General features: G+C 47.8%; 1 protein-coding gene across 1 annotated transcript in view; it reads left to right on the top strand.

Moving 5' to 3' along the window:
* The window catches only part of pfdn1 (prefoldin subunit 1), a 126957-nt gene extending 109325 nt beyond the window's left edge, over positions 1-17632 (top strand). Inside the window, exon 4 of the mRNA XM_038795705.1 lies at positions 16757-17632. Within this exon, the coding sequence (XP_038651633.1) occupies positions 16757-16840 (84 nt within the window). The 3' untranslated portion in view covers positions 16841-17632. The remainder of the gene's footprint in view (positions 1-16756) is intronic.
* Positions 17633-18745: the final 1113 nt, after the last annotated feature.

Here is an 18745-nt window from a genome sequence, read left to right as displayed (position 1 = left end):
GTTCAATAAGATCATGGTTGATCTGTATGTGTTGAGTTCTACATTCCCAATCTACCCCCGATAACCGTTGATTCCTTTGCCGAACAACAAACTCTCTTCCTCCTAGTTCTGGACTCGCCCACAGGAGGAAACATCATTTCAGCATCCGCCATGTCAGTACCTTTCAGGATCTTATACACTTCAACCAAGTCTCCCCTCACTCTTCCAAACTCCAGTAGAAACAAACCCACACTTTCCAACATCAAAAGACAACCTGCTCATTCCAGGTATCAATCTAGTAAACCTCTGAACTGCCTCCCATCACATTTATATCCTTTCTTAAATAAGGAGACCAAAACCGCTCCGTTCAGAGAGCGTTCACTCGACTCATTCCTGGGTTGAAGGGCTGACCTCATGAAGAAAGGTTTGAACAGGTTGGACCTATACCCACTGGACTGTAGAAGAATGAGAGATGATCATTAAAACATATAAGACCCTGAGGTGACTTGATAGGGTGTATACTGGGCGGGTGTTTCCTCTTGTGAGAGAGACTAGAACTAGGGAACACAGTTTAAGAATAAGAAGTATCCATTTTAGGACAAAAATTAGGAGAATTTTTTTCCCCTGAGGTTTGTTAGTATATGTAATTCTGTGGAGACTAGGTCATTGAATTTGTTCAGGGCTGAGTTAGATACATTTTTAATTCACCTCTCCATTCACCCGAGGAAGGAGCAGTGCTCTGAAAGCTCGTGTTTGAAACAAACCTGTTGAACTTTAACCTGGTGTTGCAAGACTTCTTACATTTTTAATTGACAAGGGTGTTGAGGGTTATGGAAAGCAGACAGGAAAGTGGAGTTAAGACCATGACCAGATCAGCAAAGATCTTATTTAATGGCGAAGCAGGCTTGAAGGGCCAAATGGTGTACTCTTGTTCCCAAGTCCTATGTTATATGTTCCTATGTATCCTGTCAAGTCCCTTCAGAATCTTGTATGTTTCTATAAGAACACCTCTCAGTCTTCAAAATCCCAGTGAGTAAAGGACCAATTTGAACATACGAATTAGGGACAGGAGTAGGCCACTTAGCCTTTCGAGCCTCCAACATCAGTAAGATCGCGGCTAATCTGATAACCTCAACTCCACAATCCTGCCAACGCCCTGATAATATTTCACCCCCTTGCTTACAAGAATCTATCTACCTGGGACATCCGGTGGCAGTATGTAGAGGGATGATGCACCCATGGTGGCTGCTTTTGTTTAAAATCTCACTGATCGTTGGTGTGGGGGAGGTGACCAAGTAGAGTGAGATTTATCAACGAAAGTTGAGACTTCTATGGGCTCTTCGGTGGAGAGGATGGTGGGAGCTGCTGTTGTGGCTCTGTCCACTCCACTGCCGGCCGGGATGTGGAAGGGGGGGGGCTCCCACGGAAAACCTTTTGAGGATTTTTGGAGAGGAAGTGCCCCTTCAGAGGTGGCAAAGGTGTTGTTGGCTTTTATGGAACAGATGGGCGGCGGGGGTGAAGATCTGTGGTGTTTTTTGCACACGAGGGATAAAGATTTTTTTTTCTCTTTCCCCATGTCCATCAGGTTTGCTCAGGAATTTACTTTTTTGTGATGGGACGGTTGTTCCTTCCCCGGGTGAAGAAGGTGTGGTATTGTGATTTCGGACCATGCTCTACATTTTGTGGATTTGGCCCTAGACTCAGATCCCTCCCAACACCCGCCTTGGAGATTGGAAACGGTGCTGTTAGCAGACATTGGGGGCGCGATTCTCCGCAAATGCGGAGAGTCGTGAAGGCTGCCGTGAAACTGGCCGTGTTTCACGGCAGCCTCCGCTCCCGGGACCCGATTCTGCTCCCCGGTCGGGGCTAGCAGCGGGGCCCTGTGAACCTCAGCTTAGCGAACTTCGCTAAGCCCGCGCGCCAAGGGTAACGGCGGCTGACGCGCACGATGACGTCAGCCGCGCATGCACGGATTGGACGGCTCCAATCCGCACATGCGCGGATGACGTCATCACGCATATGCGTGAAACCCGCGCATGCGCGGGCCGTTATGCCCCTCAGCCGCCCCTCGGACTGATCCAGTGGGGCGGCGGTGGAACAAAGAGTGCACGGGGTTCGGACCCGCTGCCCGCGATCGGTGGGCACCGATCGCGGGCCCATGCCACCCTTGGCACGGCCGTGGTGCGGTCGTGCCAATCGGTGCCATGGTTCTCGAGAACGGCACTTTGCGGCCGTTTTCACGAACTGTGAGAGCAGGTGTGTTAGAGTTCGTGAAAACGGCCGTAAAGGCCTGGGAAATCGGCCCATCGGATAGGGGAGAATCGCTGCTCGCCGTAAAAAAACGGCGAGCAGCGATTCGTGTCGTCGTGGGGGGGGGGGGGGGGGGGGAGAATAGCGGGAGGTCGGGAAAAATGTCGGGAAGGCCCTCCCGCTATTCTCCGACCCGTCGTGGGGGGCGGAGAATCGCGCCCTGGGTTTTGTGAATGTATATCCTCCGCCATTGGGAAGTATATTGGGCTCGTTTCTCCGCAAATGCGGAGAGTCGTGAAGGCTGCCGTGAAACTGGCCATGTTTCACGGCAGCCTCCGTGCCCCCTCCCGGTACCCGATTCTGCTCCCCGGTCGGGGCTAGCAGCGGGGCCCCGTGAACCTCGGCATCGCAGGCTTTGCGAACTTCGCTAAGCCCGCGCGCCAAGGGTAACGGCGGCTGACGCAAACGATGACGTCAGCCGCGCATGCGCGGATTGGACGGCTCCAATCTGCACATGCGCGGATGACGTCATCACGCATATGCGTGAAACCCGCGCATGCGCGGGCCGTTATGCCCCTCAGCCGCCCCGCGGACTGATCCAGCGGGGCGGCGGAGGAACAAAGAGTGCGCGCGGTTTGGACCCGCTGCGGCCGTGCCAATCGGTGGCATGGTTCTCCAGAACGGCACTTTGCGGCCGTTTTCACGAACGGTGAGAGCAGGTGTGTTGGAGTTCGTGAAAACGGCCTTAAAGGCCTGGGAAATCGGCCCATCGGCTAGGGGAGAATCGCTGCTCGCCCTAAAAAAAGGCGAGCAGCGATCCGTGTCGTGGGGCGGCTGTGGGGGGGGGGGGGGGGGGGGGGGGAGAATAGCGGGAGGTCGGGAAAAATGTCTGGAAGGCCCTCCCGCTATTCTCCGACCCGTCGTGGGGGGCGGAGAATCGCGCCTATAAAATTTTATAAAAGTGAGTCTGATGTGGCCTTCATGCTGAAGGAGGCCCTTAAGGTGGTCACTAGGGGGTGGGGGGGGGGGGATAATTTCTTACAAAGCAAACGTGAAAATGTCTGTGTGGGTGGAGCGGCAGATGCTGGACCATCAGTATTCACTTAACCCTACCCTGGAGTTACTTGCAAGTAGGAAAAAGCTACAGACACTGTTTGATTTGCTGTCAACAGGTAAGGGGTAAGGCGGTGAGCCAGCTGCGATGCTTGAGGGGGGCATTGTACGAACATGGAAGAAGGCCAGTCGTCTTTTGGCTCATCAATTGAGGCGTCAGGCTGCTTCCCAGGAGATTGTACAGATAAAGGACCCAGGCGGCAGTTTGGTTTCTGCCCCGTCTAAAGTCAATGTGGCTTTTGAAACATTTTATAGGGATAGCTATAGATCGGAGCCCCTGGAGGAGGATTTGGCCATGGAGGAGGTTTTGGAATGGTTATCCTTTCAATTGATGGAGAGAGAAGTGGGGGGATTTGGACTATCTGTTGGGCCCTGAGGAAATTATGAAATGTATTGGGTTAATGCGGACGGGTAAAGCTCCCGGCCCTGATAGATTCCCCATTGAGTTTTACAAGACATTTTCGGGTCAGTTGATCCAATTAATATTGGACACGTTCAATGACTCCTTGTCCTGGGGTTTGTTACCCACTACATTGCGCAGATCTGTATTATCCTGATCCTGAAGAAAGACAAGGACCTTACAGAATGTAGGTCGTTTCAACCCATTTGGCTTTTGAATACAGACATTAAATTGCTCGCAAAGGTGCTTGCACTGCGGTTAGAGCCCTGCCTTCCAGAGGTGATCGTGGAAGACCAAGCAGGCTTTGTTAAGGGTCGGCAGTTGTCGGCCAATATACGGCGCAGTTAAATACTGTTCTTTCCCCTTCTCTTGCACCCGAACCAGAGGCGATTGTGTCCACGGATGCCGAAAAAGCATTTGATATGGTGGAGTGGGGATCTCTTTGATATCTTTGGGAGGTTTGGTTTTGGGCCAAATTTTATTTCTTGGATTAATTTGCTGTATAGAGCCCCCCGCTGCTCATGTCCACACTAATGTATTGAGGTTGGGGTATTTTCCATTGTGTAAGGGTGTGAGGCAGGGATGTCCAATGTCTCCACTTCTGTTTGCTTTGGTGATTGAACCACTGGCCATGGCGTTGGGATCCCCTGGTGGGCAGAGGGGGATGGGTCAGGGCGGAAGGGTGCATGGGGTGTCCTTTTAAAAATTTATTTTATTACAAACATGTATCAAAGCAGGTTATAACAAATAAACACCCCGGGAAATATATTTCCCAACAATCAACTATACAGTCTGTACAGATTTTTGCCCTTTTTCACCCTCACCCTGCCTCTCTCATCCCCCACCCCCCTGCGACAAACAGCTCCTCAAACACGGTCACAAACATCCCCCACCTTTTCTGTGCATGGGGTATCCTTGTGTGCAGGTGATCTGCTTCTTTATATTGCGGTCCCAGTTCTCACTGTGGTTGGGATGGCGAAGCGACTTGGGAGTTTTGGCTCCTTCTCTGGGTATAGTTCAAGTTTGGAGGGAAGCGAGTGCTTTCCCCGGGGAGGGCAGTCTGTCTGGAGATGTTACCTTTAAGCCTGGCTGGATCTGGCTTTCAATGAAAGGGAGTCTGGGTAGCCCACGATTGGGCCTTGCTCCATGGATTGGAGTGTGCTGGTCTGGTGAGTGGGGTGAGGTCTGACTTGCAGAGGTGGAATGGCCTTCCCCAGTTCTTGGCAGACAGAGTCCGGACTGTTGGAGTGGGTATCCTCCCGAGGTTTTTATTTATTTTTCATAGCATCAACTATCTCACTAGCTATTTCTTTTAAGAACCTAGGATGAAATCCACCAGGGCCCAGGGACATTTCAACCCGCAGTTTCAACAATTTTCGAAGTGCTGCTTCCCTGGGAATTATAATTTTCTCAAATTCCTCCCTTTCTTCCAATTGCTGATTTATTCTGCCTCCACCTCCGATCATAGAACAAACCTTTCATCACAGGAGCCAATCTTGCGAGTCATCACAGTACTGTGTCTAATGCAAGTATGTCCTTCTCTAGATATGGAAACCAACATGACGCACAGTATTCCTGGTGTGATCTCACCAAAGCTGTATACTTCTTTATTCTTGTGCTCCAGGCCCCTTGCAAAAAAGGTCAACATGCCACTTGCCTTACAGCTCCTTGCTGTGTCTCTATGGTACGCTAACTTAATGTGTTCCTTTACTAATACACCCATTTCTCTTTAATCATCAACAATATGAATTTCGGGACTTCTGGTTGCGGTGATGCGGAGCTAAGCCGCACGTTCGGTAGCTCCCACTTTTTTCGGTCTTTTGGGCTCTTTTAAGGGCCCGTAGCAGTGCTGGTTGGACTTTTCCCCGTGTGGGAACACTCTCTCTACGATTCTCCGCCGGTGGATGGCCTGGACTAGGAGCGAAGCGGTCAAAAAATCGGCTTTGGAGCAGAGAAAGGTGCGAGGCAGAAGAAGCAAGATGGCGGCGGGCGGGGAAGCAGCAGTAGCGTGGCAGTAGTGGGCGCGAGAGCAGCAGGAGCTGCTTCAGCGCTCCTTTATGGAGCTGAAGGCAGAGATTCTGGAGCCTTTTAAGGCCTCCCTGGACAAGCTTATGGCGACACAGACGGCTCAGGGTGCGGAGATCCGAGAGCTTCGGCAAAAGGCCTCGGAGGGCGAAGACGAACTCCTGGGCCTGGCAGTGAGGGTGGAGTGGCACGAGGCGCTCCATAAGAAGTAGTCAGCGAGGATGGAGGAGATGGAGAACCGGGCCCGTCGGAAGAACCTGCGGATCCTGGGCCTCCCGGAGGGGCTGGAAGGTTCGGATTTGGGGGCCTATGTGGCTGTGATGTTGAACTCGCTAATGGGCGCGGGGTCGTTCCAGGGGCCTTTGGAGCTGGAGGGTGCCCATCGGGTGCTGCTGAGGAAACCCAGGCCAATCGAGCCGCCTCGGGCGGTGCTGGTCCGTTTTCACCGCTTCGTCGACCGCGAGTGTGTGCTGCATTGGGCGAAAAAGGAGAGGAGTAGCAAGTGGGAGAATGCAGAGGTCAGGATATACCAGGACTGGAGTGTGGAGGTGGCGAAGAGAAGGGCTGGCTTTAACCGGGCGAAGGCAGTGCTTCACAAGAAGGGGGTCAAGTTTGGCTTGTTACAGCCGGCATGCCTGTGGGTCACATATAAAGATCGCCAGCTATATTTTGACTCCCCGGACGAAGCCTGAACTTTTGTTCAGGCAGAGAAGCTGGACTTGAAGTGAGGGCTGGGAAATGCTGTATACAGCCCGGAGGCGTTGCCCTCCTGGGTATCCTTTCACTTTATCGGTTCTGTTGGATGGTCTGTTTTTGCTGTTCTGCTTTTTTTATCTGCTTGTTTGGGACTGTTATCTGTTTATTTGGGTGTTTTGTCATGTTTGGGTCTGTATTTTGTTCACTGGTTGAGAGTTTGGGTGGGGTTCGCGGTCCTGTTGGGTCATGTGCCCGTCTTTTCCCGCGTTGTGGGTCGGGGGGGGGGGGGGGGGGGGGGGTACCGGGTTGCTGCTGGAATGGCCAAGGCAGAGCTGGAGCACGAAGAGGGGGTCAGGATGGGGGTATGTTGCTGTGGAGAACGGGCTGAGCGGGTGGTGCTGGTTAATGTATACGCCCCGAATTGGGACGACGCGGGTTTCATGCGGCGCATGTTGGGCCGGATTCCAGATTTGGAGGCGGGGGGTCTGATAATGGGGGGGGGGAGATTTCAACAAGGTGCTGGATCCGCCACTGGATCGATCCAGTTCCAGGACGGGTAGGAGGCGTGCGACGGCTAAGGTGTTGAGGGGGTTTATGGACCAGATGGGAGGGGTGGATCCATGGAAGTTTGCGAGGCCGAGGGCCAGGGAATTTTCATACTTCTCCCATGTGCATGAGGCCTATTCCCGGATCGACTTCTTCGTTATGAGTAGGGCGCTGATTGCGAGAGTGGAGGATGCTGAGTATTCGGCGATAGCCATTTCCGACCATGCCCCGCACTGGGTGGACCTCGGGCTGGGAGAGGAGAGAGACCAGCGCCCGCTTTGGCGCTTGGAGGTGGGGCTGCTGGCAGATGAGGAGGTGGGGGGACGGGTTCGAGGATGCATTGAGAGGTACCTGGAGGCCAATGACAATGGGGAGGTCCAAATGGGGACGGTCTGGGAGGCGGTGGTTAGGGGGGAGTTGATCTCCATTCGAGCCCACAGGGAGAGAAGGGAGCAGAGAGAGAGGGAGAGATTGGTAGGGGAGATGGTGAGGGTGGACAGGAGATATGCGGAGGCCCCGGAGGAGGGATTGCTGAGGGAGCGGCGCAGCCTCCAGGCTGAATTCGACTTGTTGACCACCAGAAAGGCGGAGGCTCAGTGGAGGAAGGCACAGGGTGCGGTGTATGAATATGGGAGAAGGCGAGCAGGATGCTGGCACACCAGCTCTGTAAGCGTGATGCGGCTCGGGAGATTGGTGGAATTAAGGATCGGGGAGGAAATGTGGTGCGAAGGGGGGTAGACATTAATGGGGTCTTCAGGGACTTTTATGAGAAACTGTATCGGTCCGAACCCCCGGCGGAGGAGGGGGGGATGGGGTGCTTTTTGGACTGGCTGAGATTCCCGAGGGTAGAGGAGGGACAGATGGAGGGACTGGGGGCGGCGGTTGAGCTGGAGGAGCTGGTCAAAGGGATAGGGAGCATGCAGTCGGGGAAGGCGCCGTGTCCGGATGGGTTCCCGGCTGAATTTTACAAGAAGTATGCAGACCTGTTGGGTCCCCTGTTGGTTAGGACTTTTAACGAGGCAAGGGAAGGGGGGGTTTTGCCCCCGATGATGTCTCGTGCGCTGATCTCCCTGATTCTTAAGCGGGACAAGGATCCCCTGCAGTGTGGGTCATACAGGTCGATCTCACTTTTGAATGTGGACGCCAAGCTGTTACCAAAGATCTTGGCCGTGAGGATAGAGGACTGTGTGCTGCAGGTTATCTACGAAGATCAAACCGGGTTTGTGAAGGGGAGGCAGCTGAACAACAACATAAGGAGGCTCTTGAACGTTATAATGATGCCGGCAGTAGAAGGGAAGGCGGAGATTGTGGTGACGCTGGACGCGGAGAAGGCCTTTGATAGGGTTGAGTGGGGATACTTGTGGGAGGTGTTGGAAAGGTTCGGGTTTGGAGAGGGGTTTGTTAGTTGGGTGAGGCTGTTGTATGAGGCCACGATGGCGAGCGTGGCCACGAATAGGAGGAGGTCGGAGTTTTTTCGGCTATTCCGAGGGACGAGGCAGGGGTGTCCCTTGTCCCCTCTGCTCTGCGCTGGCAATTGAACCCCTGGCTATGGCGCTGGAGGGGGCTGGTCCGGGGTGGGGAGGAGCACCGAGTGTCGCTCTATGCGGATGACCTATTGTTGTATGTGGCGGACCCGGTGGGGGGAATGCCGGAGGTGATGGGGATTCTGCAGGAATTTGGGGATTTCTCAGGATACAAGCTCAACTTGGGGAGAGCGAGCTGTTTGTGGTACACCCAGGGGATCAGGAGGGGGGAATTGGCAGGCTTCCAGTGAAAAGGGCGGAGAGGAGCTTCAGGTACTTGGGGGTTCAGGTGGCCAGGAGTTGGGGGGCCTTGCATAAGCTTAATCTCACGAGGTTGGTGGAGCAAATGGAGGAGGAATTTAAGAGGTGGGACATGTTTCCGCTGTCTCTGGCGGGTAGGGTACAGTCAGTCGAAATGACGGTGCTCCCGAGGTTTCTGTTCCTGTTCCAGTGCCTCCCCATCCTTATCCCGAAGGCCTTTTTCAGGCGGGTTAATAAGAGCATTACGGGGTTTGTGTGGGCACACGGGACCCCGAGGGTGAGAAGGGTGTTCTTGGAGCGGGGCAGGGACAGGGGGGGCCTGGCGGTGCCCAACCTCTGTGGGTACTACTGGGCTGCCAATGCAGCGATGGTGCGTAAATGGGTGATGGAGGGGGAGGGGGCAGCATGGAAGAGAATGGAGATGGCGTCCTGTGTGGGCACGAGCCTAGAGGCGCTGGTAACGGCGCTGCTGCATCTCCCTCCAACGAGGTATACCATGAGCCCGATGGTGGTGGCTACCCTCAAAATTTGGCGGCAATGGAGATGGCACAGGGGGGAGGTGGGGGCCTCAATGGGGACCCCGATACGGGGCAACCACCGGTTTGTCCCAGGGAGAATTGATGGCGGGTTCCTGAGTTGGCACAGGGCAGGTATCAGGAGGTTGAGGGAGCTGTTTGTAGATGGGAAGTTTGCGAGCCTGGGTGCGCTGGAGGGGAAGTTCAGGCTCCCCCGGGGAGCGCCTTCAGGTACATGCAGGTAAGGGCGTTTGACAGGCGGCAGGTGGCAGAGTTTCCTCTGCTGCCGCTGCGTGGGATCCAGGACAGGGTGCTCTCGGGGGTGTGGGTTGGTGAGGGGATGATCTCGGCAGAGTACTAGGTGATGCAGGAGATGGATGAGGCCTCGGTCGAGGAGCTGAAGGGTAAATGGGAGGAGGAGCTGGGTGAGGAGATGGAGGAGGGGGCGTGGGCGGACGCCCTGGGGAGGGTGAACTCCTCTTCTTGTGCGAGGCTTGGCCTCATACAGTTTAAGGTGCTGCATAGGGCTCACATGACGGGGACAAGGATGAGTCAGTTCTTCGGGAGTGAGGACAGGTGCTCAGGGAGCCCAGCAAACCATGCCCATATATTTTGGGCATGCCCAGCGCTGGGGGAATTTTTGAAGGGCGTAGCGAGGACGGTGTCGAGGGTGGTAGGATCCAGGGTCAATCCGGGCTGGGGGCTCACAATCTTTGGGGTTGCAGTGGAGCCGGGAGTGCAGGAGGCGAAAGAGGCCGGTGTTCTGGCCTTTGCGTCCCTAGTAGCCCGGCGGAGGATTCTTCTTCAGTGGAAGGATGCGAGGCCCCCAAGCGTGGAGGCCTGGGTCAACGATATAGCGGGGTTTATTAAATTGGAGGGGGTGAAATTTGCCCTAAGGGGGTCAGTGCAGGGGTTTGTCAGGAGATAGCAACCATTCCTAGATCTCCTGGCAGAATGATAGGAAAAGGCCAGCAGCAGCAGCAGCAGCAGCCCGGGGGGGGGGATTGTTGCGTTGTTTTGGACCGGAGGGACGGGCATAGTTGCTCTATGCTAATGGCGGGTGTTGATTTATTTCTTTCTCTACGTATACATGGGTGGGGGTTTGTCGAAGGGGAGGGCGCGTGTTTTGCGCGAATGGCGGGTGTTAATTTACCTCTTCCTTTGTGTATGCGGGGGGGGGGGGGGTACTGTTTTTTCTTTTTTCTGTTTGTAAAAATAAAGTTACTTTTTGTTGATATTTTATGAAAATTTTGATTAAAAACTATTTTTTTTAAAAAACAATATAAATTTCATGCCTTTAAAAAATAAATTGGCTATTTCATTCTAGCAAAGTTGGAAAATTTCATACTTCCCCACATTATACTCCATCTGACACCTTATTATCCACTCATTTAACCTGTCTGTACCTTTTCAACCTCTTTGTGTCCTCCTCTCAGCTTATATTCCTGCCTACCCTTGTATTGTATAAAGTGTAAAATTAACATCAACTATCAGATCAGACGAATATTTTTATTGTTTTACATATGCATGGAGAATGGATTCATCAAAAGTGGTTAGAAACATTGCGTTTATGTTTGAAAAAGCTGCATGAATACCTGGTTAAGTACAGGATTGAAGTTTGTAAAGATCAAATACTCTGGGTAGTACAATGATTCCAGTCCTATTGGAATGACACCATCTGTGAAATGCAGGTGATGAGGATTAACTAATATATGCATAATGATGTCCCACATGCTTGTTCATCTTAACCAGTTAGGGAGAAATTTCAAATTTGGAAATGTTATTAATGGTTATATTTTTTGAGGTTAAATAAGTTGGGACGTTCCATGATGAAAGAGCTTTACATGGGTTATTTGAAGGAGAAAGATCAAGAATAAGTTTTTTACAATTCCACCCTTCATATGCACTCTTGTGTGGTGTTTCTTCTACCTTTTATGATGCTCTGATTCATAATAACAGGAGTGTTACAGCAGGTAGGGAAATTATGTATTACATGGGACAGCACAGTGGTTAGCACTGCTGTCTCACAGAGCCAGGGACCCGGGTTCAATTTTGACCTTGGGTGACTGCGTGGAGTTTGCACATTCTGCCTTATCCGGTGTGGATTTCCTCCGAGTGCTCTGGTTTCCTCCCACGGTCCAAAGATGTGCAAGTTAGGTGGATTGGCCATGCTCAATTGCCCCTAAATGTCCAACGGTTAGGCGTGGTTACGGGGTTAGGGCAGAGGAGTGGGCCTAGGAAGGGTGCTATTTCAGAGGGTCGATGCAGGCTCGATGAGCCGAATGTCCTCCTTCTGCACTGTAGGGATTCTATGAATCTGCAGCCTGAAACAAAAGTAATGTAAAAAATGTCATGGGAGATTGAATGTTTTGTTTACTCAGTGAGTTATGATGATCTGGAATGCGCTACCTGAAATGCATTGAAAGTGAATTCAGTATTAACTTAAAAAAGAGAATTTTGACAAAGTATGGCATTCAGAAACCTGAGAAAAACTAGAATCAATGGGAATCAGGAGGGAAATTCCACTGGTTGGAGTCATACCTGGCACAAAGGAAGATGGTTGTGATGGATGGAGGTCAATCATCACAGCTCTAGAACCATCACTGCAGGAGTTCCTCAGGGTAGTGTCCTAGGCCCAACCATCTTCAGCTGCTTCATCAATGACCTTCCTTCCACTATAAGGTCAGATGTGGGGATGTTTGCAGATGACTGCACAATGTTCAGCACCATTTGCGGCCCCTCAGATAATGAATCAGTCCATGTCCAAGTGCAGCAAGACCTGGACAATATCCAGGCTTGGGCTGTCAAGTGGCAAGTTACATTTGTGTTACACAAGTGCCAGGCAATGACCATCTCCTACAAGAGCGGATCTAACCATCGCCTCATGACATTCAATGGCTTTTCCATCGCTGAATCCCCCATAATCCACATCCTGGGGGTTTCCATTGATCAGAAACTGAACTGGACTAGCCATATTAACATTGTGATTCATAACAGGTCAAAGGCCAGGAATCCTACAGCTAGTAACTCACATCCTGAGCCCCCCCCCCCCCCCCCCCCCCCAAAGGCTGTCCACCATCTACAAGGCACAAGTCAGCAGTGTAATGGGATATTCTCAACTTGCCTGGATGAATGCAGCTCCAACAACACTCAAGAAGCTCAACACCATCCAGGACAAACCAGTCCACTTGATTGCTACCCCTTCCAGAAACATTCAATGCCTCCACCACTGATGAACAGTGGCAGCCGTGTGCACCATCTACAAGATGCATCGCACAAACTTGCCAAGGTTCCTTTGGCAGCACCTTCCAAACCCATGACCACCTAAAATGACACGAGCAACAGATACCTGGGAACCCCACCACCTGAAGATTTGCCTCCAAGTCGCTCATCACCACAACTTGGAAATATATCGCCGTTCCTTCGCTGTCGTTGGGTCAAAATCCTGGAACTCCCTCCCTAACAGCACTGTGGGTGTACCTACATCTCAGGGACTGCAGCGGTTCAAGAAGGCAACTCACCACTACCTTCTGAAGGACAACTAGGGATGGCCCATAAATGCTAGCCTAACGAGCGACACCCACACCAGGAATTAATTTTAAAAAGAATTCACTCTCTCAAGTAAGGAAAAATTGCAAATCCATGAAGAAACAGCATTGGAGTGGAACTAATTAATAACTCTTTCAGAGATCTTGCAGAGGCTTGATCGAACAAATTACCTTATTTTGTGGTGGATAATTCTATGATACTGTTGAATTCTGCATGGGAAAAAAATTGACAAATTTGTACGGCAGAACAATACTATTTATTTAAATCTTTGAATAATATTTTCTATCTTTCATTTTTGGCATAGCCAGATTGTACTCATTATGCTTTAATTAATGTTGATAATGTTTTTGCATTGAAATTCTCTTTCTTTAATCCCTGTCTTAGTCAGTCTTTCTTTGAGCTTTTCTGGAATCTGTCTGCCAAACATGTATCTCACCAGTCTCTCCTTGCTGAATGTCTTTCTGTTGAGTTAATGGTGCTACAGAACCTGGAGAGTGCCTCCCAGGCAGGAAACTGAATTAATTAGCTGAGTGGGATTGTGTCGGAGCCAATTGTGTGTCTGCATGGGCACAGCAAGACATATTATTAGCAGTAAGTTTATATACACAGCTGAAAATTACAGGAAATGTAGATACGTACATTTCAATGTATTTATAGTTCACTTTAAAATAAATAGCAGCTGAATTACAAACATAATAAAATTAATAATATAAAAGGATTGGCTGGTGCAGCAACTCTGTCTTGTCTACATACCATTGCCTTTGTATGCCCTCCTTTCTGTCCACCAGCCACATAATCTCCTTGGAGAGGCATAGAAATTTGGAACCCTTATCTCCAGGATAAAGCTGTTGTTTAAGATGACAAATCCTACTCCATTTATTTTCTGCCTAATAAATCCAACATTACTTCACATACCTTCTGATGGATGGAAGTGTGGAAATGTACAATAGAGTAGCAGTGTTAATTTGTTTTAATTACAGAATGCTTTGTAAATTGGTGTAACTGCAAATACTTATACATTTCTATGTGGAATTGAATTCTGATGAATTACTGAATGGTTGACTAACTGATAGTGCTCTTCAACACTTCAATGCTCTTCAACGCATTGCAGACTTTCCTGTGTGTAGTTTATGGAATAGTGATCGTGCATAAAAGCAACTTCCTCCTCTCTCAATCAAATTTGATCTTAGTATCTTAAGACTTTCCTGTAAATGATTGTTTACAAACAGTAAACACCTTCTTAAAATGCCAGTCAATTCAATCACTCATATTTTAGTTGAATCTATATGGAAATTATATTAAAAATAATTGTTGGCCTGATGATGTGTACTGTGCAGTACAAAACTGAGCGCTCGTGATTATTTTTCATAATTTAATCAGGATTATACATTCATGTGTGATACCTGGAGTAAATTGTGTGGGAGTATTTCTTTAATTTTATAAAGGATGTTGGTGTCACTGGCTATGTCAGCATTTGTTGCCCATCCCTAATTGACCTTGAGAAGATGGTGGTGAGCTACCTTCTTGCACCGCTATAGTCTGTGTGGTGTAGGTACATCCACTGTGCTATTAAGAAGTGTTACAATCCCAGCTGATACTGGACAAGTCAGATCCCAGAGGGTAACCTGGCTTGATAGATCTTAGCTTTCGTTTTTAGAAACCATGGAGGAAGGTTATTGAACTAACTCAGGGATCTGCTGGAGAACGTTTAACACACAAAATAAAATATTTCTTCAAAAAATAAAGATGAACTATATTATACCAGAGGAAAAGGGTTGGAAAGATCACAATACAAACACAAGACAATACTTCAAATTCCACTTCCGCATCAATGCCTTTACAGACACATAAACCAGTGAAGAGCTGGTGCTTGATACATAAAAGGCTTCTCTCTACTGCAAATGTTTTTTTCCCAGTGAATTTCTGAGTATTCAGTTGATGCTTTTTACCCAATCTGTATTTCTCCCCAAGACACCCAAATAAACTCAGTCTGCCAGTAGCACCTTTGCTAAACTGATCACAGAGTTCTGTAACAGATTATTCATTCAACTACTGTCCCAATTTCCTTGTAATATTTTCTTTGCAGAGAGCTGAAAATCCACGTCTTCACTCTCTGACACACAATCAGCTCTTCTGACTTTTCTGTGTTTATGTCACTTGACCACTGTTGCTACGCAAAGATTCTTTAAATATTTATTTAATTGAATATCTACCTTTTAGCTGTTGTGATGGGATTTGAACTGTATCTCTGAATAATTATTTCAGGCATTTGAATTACCAGCCCAGTTACATAACCATTGTGCTACTGTTCCTAATGTTCTGAGTGAGTAAATCCCATGGCAGTAAGTTATCTGGAAATATTTTACCACCTTTTGTGCTTTGAACTTTTGTACTTGGTTTAGAAATTGATTCAGATCCACTATAAAATGATATGGAGTTAAAATTATAAAATTAACTACACCTCTTTAGGAAGCCATGATGTGGACATGTGGTGTTGGACTGGGGTGAGCAGTGGGTACTGTGTTCTTTAGCAAAAAAAAATCAAAGTAATGGCAATTATGTCCTACTGCATTATTGGCAATGCCTTTGGTTGAATCCATTATTCAAACTTTTGTGAAGTTAGCTGGGCAGGCGGTAGCGTAGTGGTATTGACACTGGATATTTAACCAGTGATCCATAGTAATGCTCTGGGGACGCAGGTTCAAATCCCGCCACTGCAGATGGTGAAGTTTGAATTCAATTAAAATCTGGAATCATGAAACCCTTGTCAATTGTTGTAAAAACCCATCTGCTTCACTAATGTCCTTTAGTGAAAGAAATCTGGCCGACATATGACTCCAGACCTACAGCAATGTGGTTGACTCTTAACTTCCCTCTCAAGGGCAATTAGGGATGGGCAGTAAATGGCCATTTAGCAGCCTGCGAAGCCCACGTCCCATGAACCATTGTGCTACCATGAACAAATTTTTTAAAAATAAGCTATATTAGCAAACCAGTCTACTGTGCTATACGCCATTAGCTTGAGGTTCAGTTCTTCATTAACTGAGATAATGATCTACACTGTCCCATGAAGGCATTTGGAGCAACTGCTTCTCCAGTGCCCATGAAGATGTTCAAATCTGTGCAGTGTCAGGAGAGCCATGTGGGTGGGTAGTTTTCTCTGGTTAATAATAAATCTATTTCTGGAATATCGGATTTAGGAACTTTCCAGCACTAGTGAACTGCTGGGTGAACAAAACAGGAATTGGGTGGCCAGCATAACATCAAAATTGAGCTGATGGAGACTGAAAAACAACATGGTTGTTTAGATAGCATGAAAAGTGTCACATGGATTAACAAGATAAAGCAATAAGCATACACTTAGATAGAAAAATATAACATTACACAATAGAATATTGATAATATTGTATATTCTGGCTGCCATTTTTGGAAAATCAAAGGAAAACCCAAAACATGTTTTGTGATTTTCTGTTATGGCGCTTATATATTAATCATGATCAGAAAGTTATGTACCATAGGTAAATTATTCAGTCAATGTCCGGTGACAAAAATTCAATTTGTTTGCATGGGTAGAATGAAGTCTGATGCTAACATTTAAAAAAAGAAACATACCTCTCTGACAAAGTAATTTGCTACATATCCTGTGGTTGCAGAACTATTAATATTTGAGCTGGCTCTATTTGGGCTTCAGCAGTTAATTAAATACGTGTCTGTCAGATGTGTCAAATGACAACTGGTTTTATCCAGTAAGCTCAAGTATGGACCAAGAGCTTGTTGTTGTTTATCAGATAATTCAATTGCCAAAAGATTTGGCAATTGTTGTGGTTTCTTTAAAAAAACATGAAAAGCAAGCTAATCAAACTAACTGTGTATGCATTGTCTCTTTATTTTATTGACAGCAACGAAAATCCTATTTGGAACGCAGTGTGAAAGATGCAGAAGACAACATCAGAGAAATGCTAATGGCCAGAAAAGGACAATAACTTGTTTACGCTACTGGGAATTGGGTTTCAAAATTAAACAGAAGCCACTTTTGTATTGGTGCCCGTTAGGTTGGATTCTTCGAGACTGGTGTCCATGAGCCAGCTCCCGGCATTAACCCAAAGCCGTCACCCTTCTCCAGTGACACACTTGTAGACCCGGTTTTCTTTGTAGTTTATGCTTCTGCTGCCGGGAGATAGGAGTTGGATCTAGTTGTGTAACTGGTAGGAAGTGACTCTTGGCTAACAATCTTCTAGAATCCAACTAAAACATAAGTTAATATAAAAGCAACTGAAATGGTACAATTTAGCTGTACAAATTATCATTTTGCTTCCAAGAGCACATCGTTCCTGTGATCTGTGTAGTACACAACTGCCTTGATCTTCAAATCCAGCCAAGCTTTTATTACCAATATTTTCTTTGTTTGGTTATTATCTGCATCAAAAAAACAACATTTAAAAAAAAAATTGGTAAATGTAAACAGCCCACTTCATTTTATGTGAGTTACTTTAACACTGAAGTTTTGGCAGCCTGTGTTGTTTGGAAAACAAACCTGTGTTTACTGTGTATCTGGTTTTCTAAAGTATGTACAATTGGTAAACTGATATTGAGACAGGTTTATAATATACTACCACTGTTTTCCTCATTCTGGCATCTGCCTTCACATTGGAATGTAAAATTATATAAATGTGCATTTGTGAATACATGAAATGTCTTGCTCTGAAACAGTCTCATTATTTGTTTTGCATATTGAGAAGAATCTGCTGAAATGAAAATAAACATCATAATATAAAGTGGTGTCCTATTCTCCATTATTTAAAGTCTTGGGATTATACACATTTTATCGTAATATTAGCACTTGCTGTCTTCCACAAGCCATTAAGATGGTTTTGATTATGTCATTATTGTGGCTATTGAAGCCATCTTAATGCTGCCAACAAGAAGTACTTTAACAAAATTTGTCCCAGTGTTTCTTCATTATGTAAATTTACCCTATACCAATCACAGGCCATTTTCAGTGGGCATTTAAGAGTCAACCACATTGCTGTTGGTCTAGAGTCACATGTCGGCCAGTCCAGGTAAGAACAGCAGATTTCCCTCCTGAAGAACATTAGTGAACCAGATCAGCTTTTCTGACAATCGGCAATGGTTTCATGATCATCGATGGATTTTTTAATTCCAGATTTTTATTGAATTCAGATTTCACCATCTGTTGCGGTGGGATTGAATCCAGGTCCCCATCTTGGGTTTCTGGATTACTTATCCGGTGACAAATTTATTTTTTTTTTTTTTTTTTTTTTTTTTTTTTTAATTTTTTTATTGGAATTTTTTGCAGAAAATATAACAAAAAGTATAGCAAAAAGCAGTAATATGCAACTAACAGCCCCATAACACCCACAATTCCCCCCATACCGTAACATCACATGTATCACATTCCCCCACCCCCCCCCCCAAACAAGAGAACTTAACCATAAATTAAAATTAGATAAATCAAATTTAAATAAAATAAGCTAACATAATCAACGCCCCCCCCCACCCCCCCCCCACCCCCCCCCCCCCCCCCCCCCCCCCCCCGGGTTGCTGCTGCTACTGTCCCAGTACCCTATCGTTGAGCCAGAAAGTCGAGGAAAGGTTGCCACCGTTTAAAGAACCCTTGCACCGATCCTCTCAGGGCGAATTTAACCTTCTCAAGCTTAATAAAGCCCGCCATGTCATTGATCCAGGTCTCCACGCTTGGGGGCCTCGCGTCCTTCCACTGTAGCAAAATCCTTCGCCGGGCTACTAGGGACGCAAAGGCCAGCACACCGGCCTCTTTCGCCTCCTGCACTCCCGGCTCTACCCCAACCCCAAAGATCGCGAGTCCCCATCCTGGCTTGACCCTGGATCCCACCACCCTTGACACCGTC

Source organism: Scyliorhinus canicula, chromosome 4 (assembly GCF_902713615.1).
Source record: "Scyliorhinus canicula chromosome 4, sScyCan1.1, whole genome shotgun sequence".
Classification (NCBI taxonomy): domain Eukaryota; kingdom Metazoa; phylum Chordata; class Chondrichthyes; order Carcharhiniformes; family Scyliorhinidae; genus Scyliorhinus; species Scyliorhinus canicula.
The sequence above is the reverse complement of the archived record's forward strand: the minus strand, read 5'-3'. Positions and strand labels throughout refer to the sequence as shown.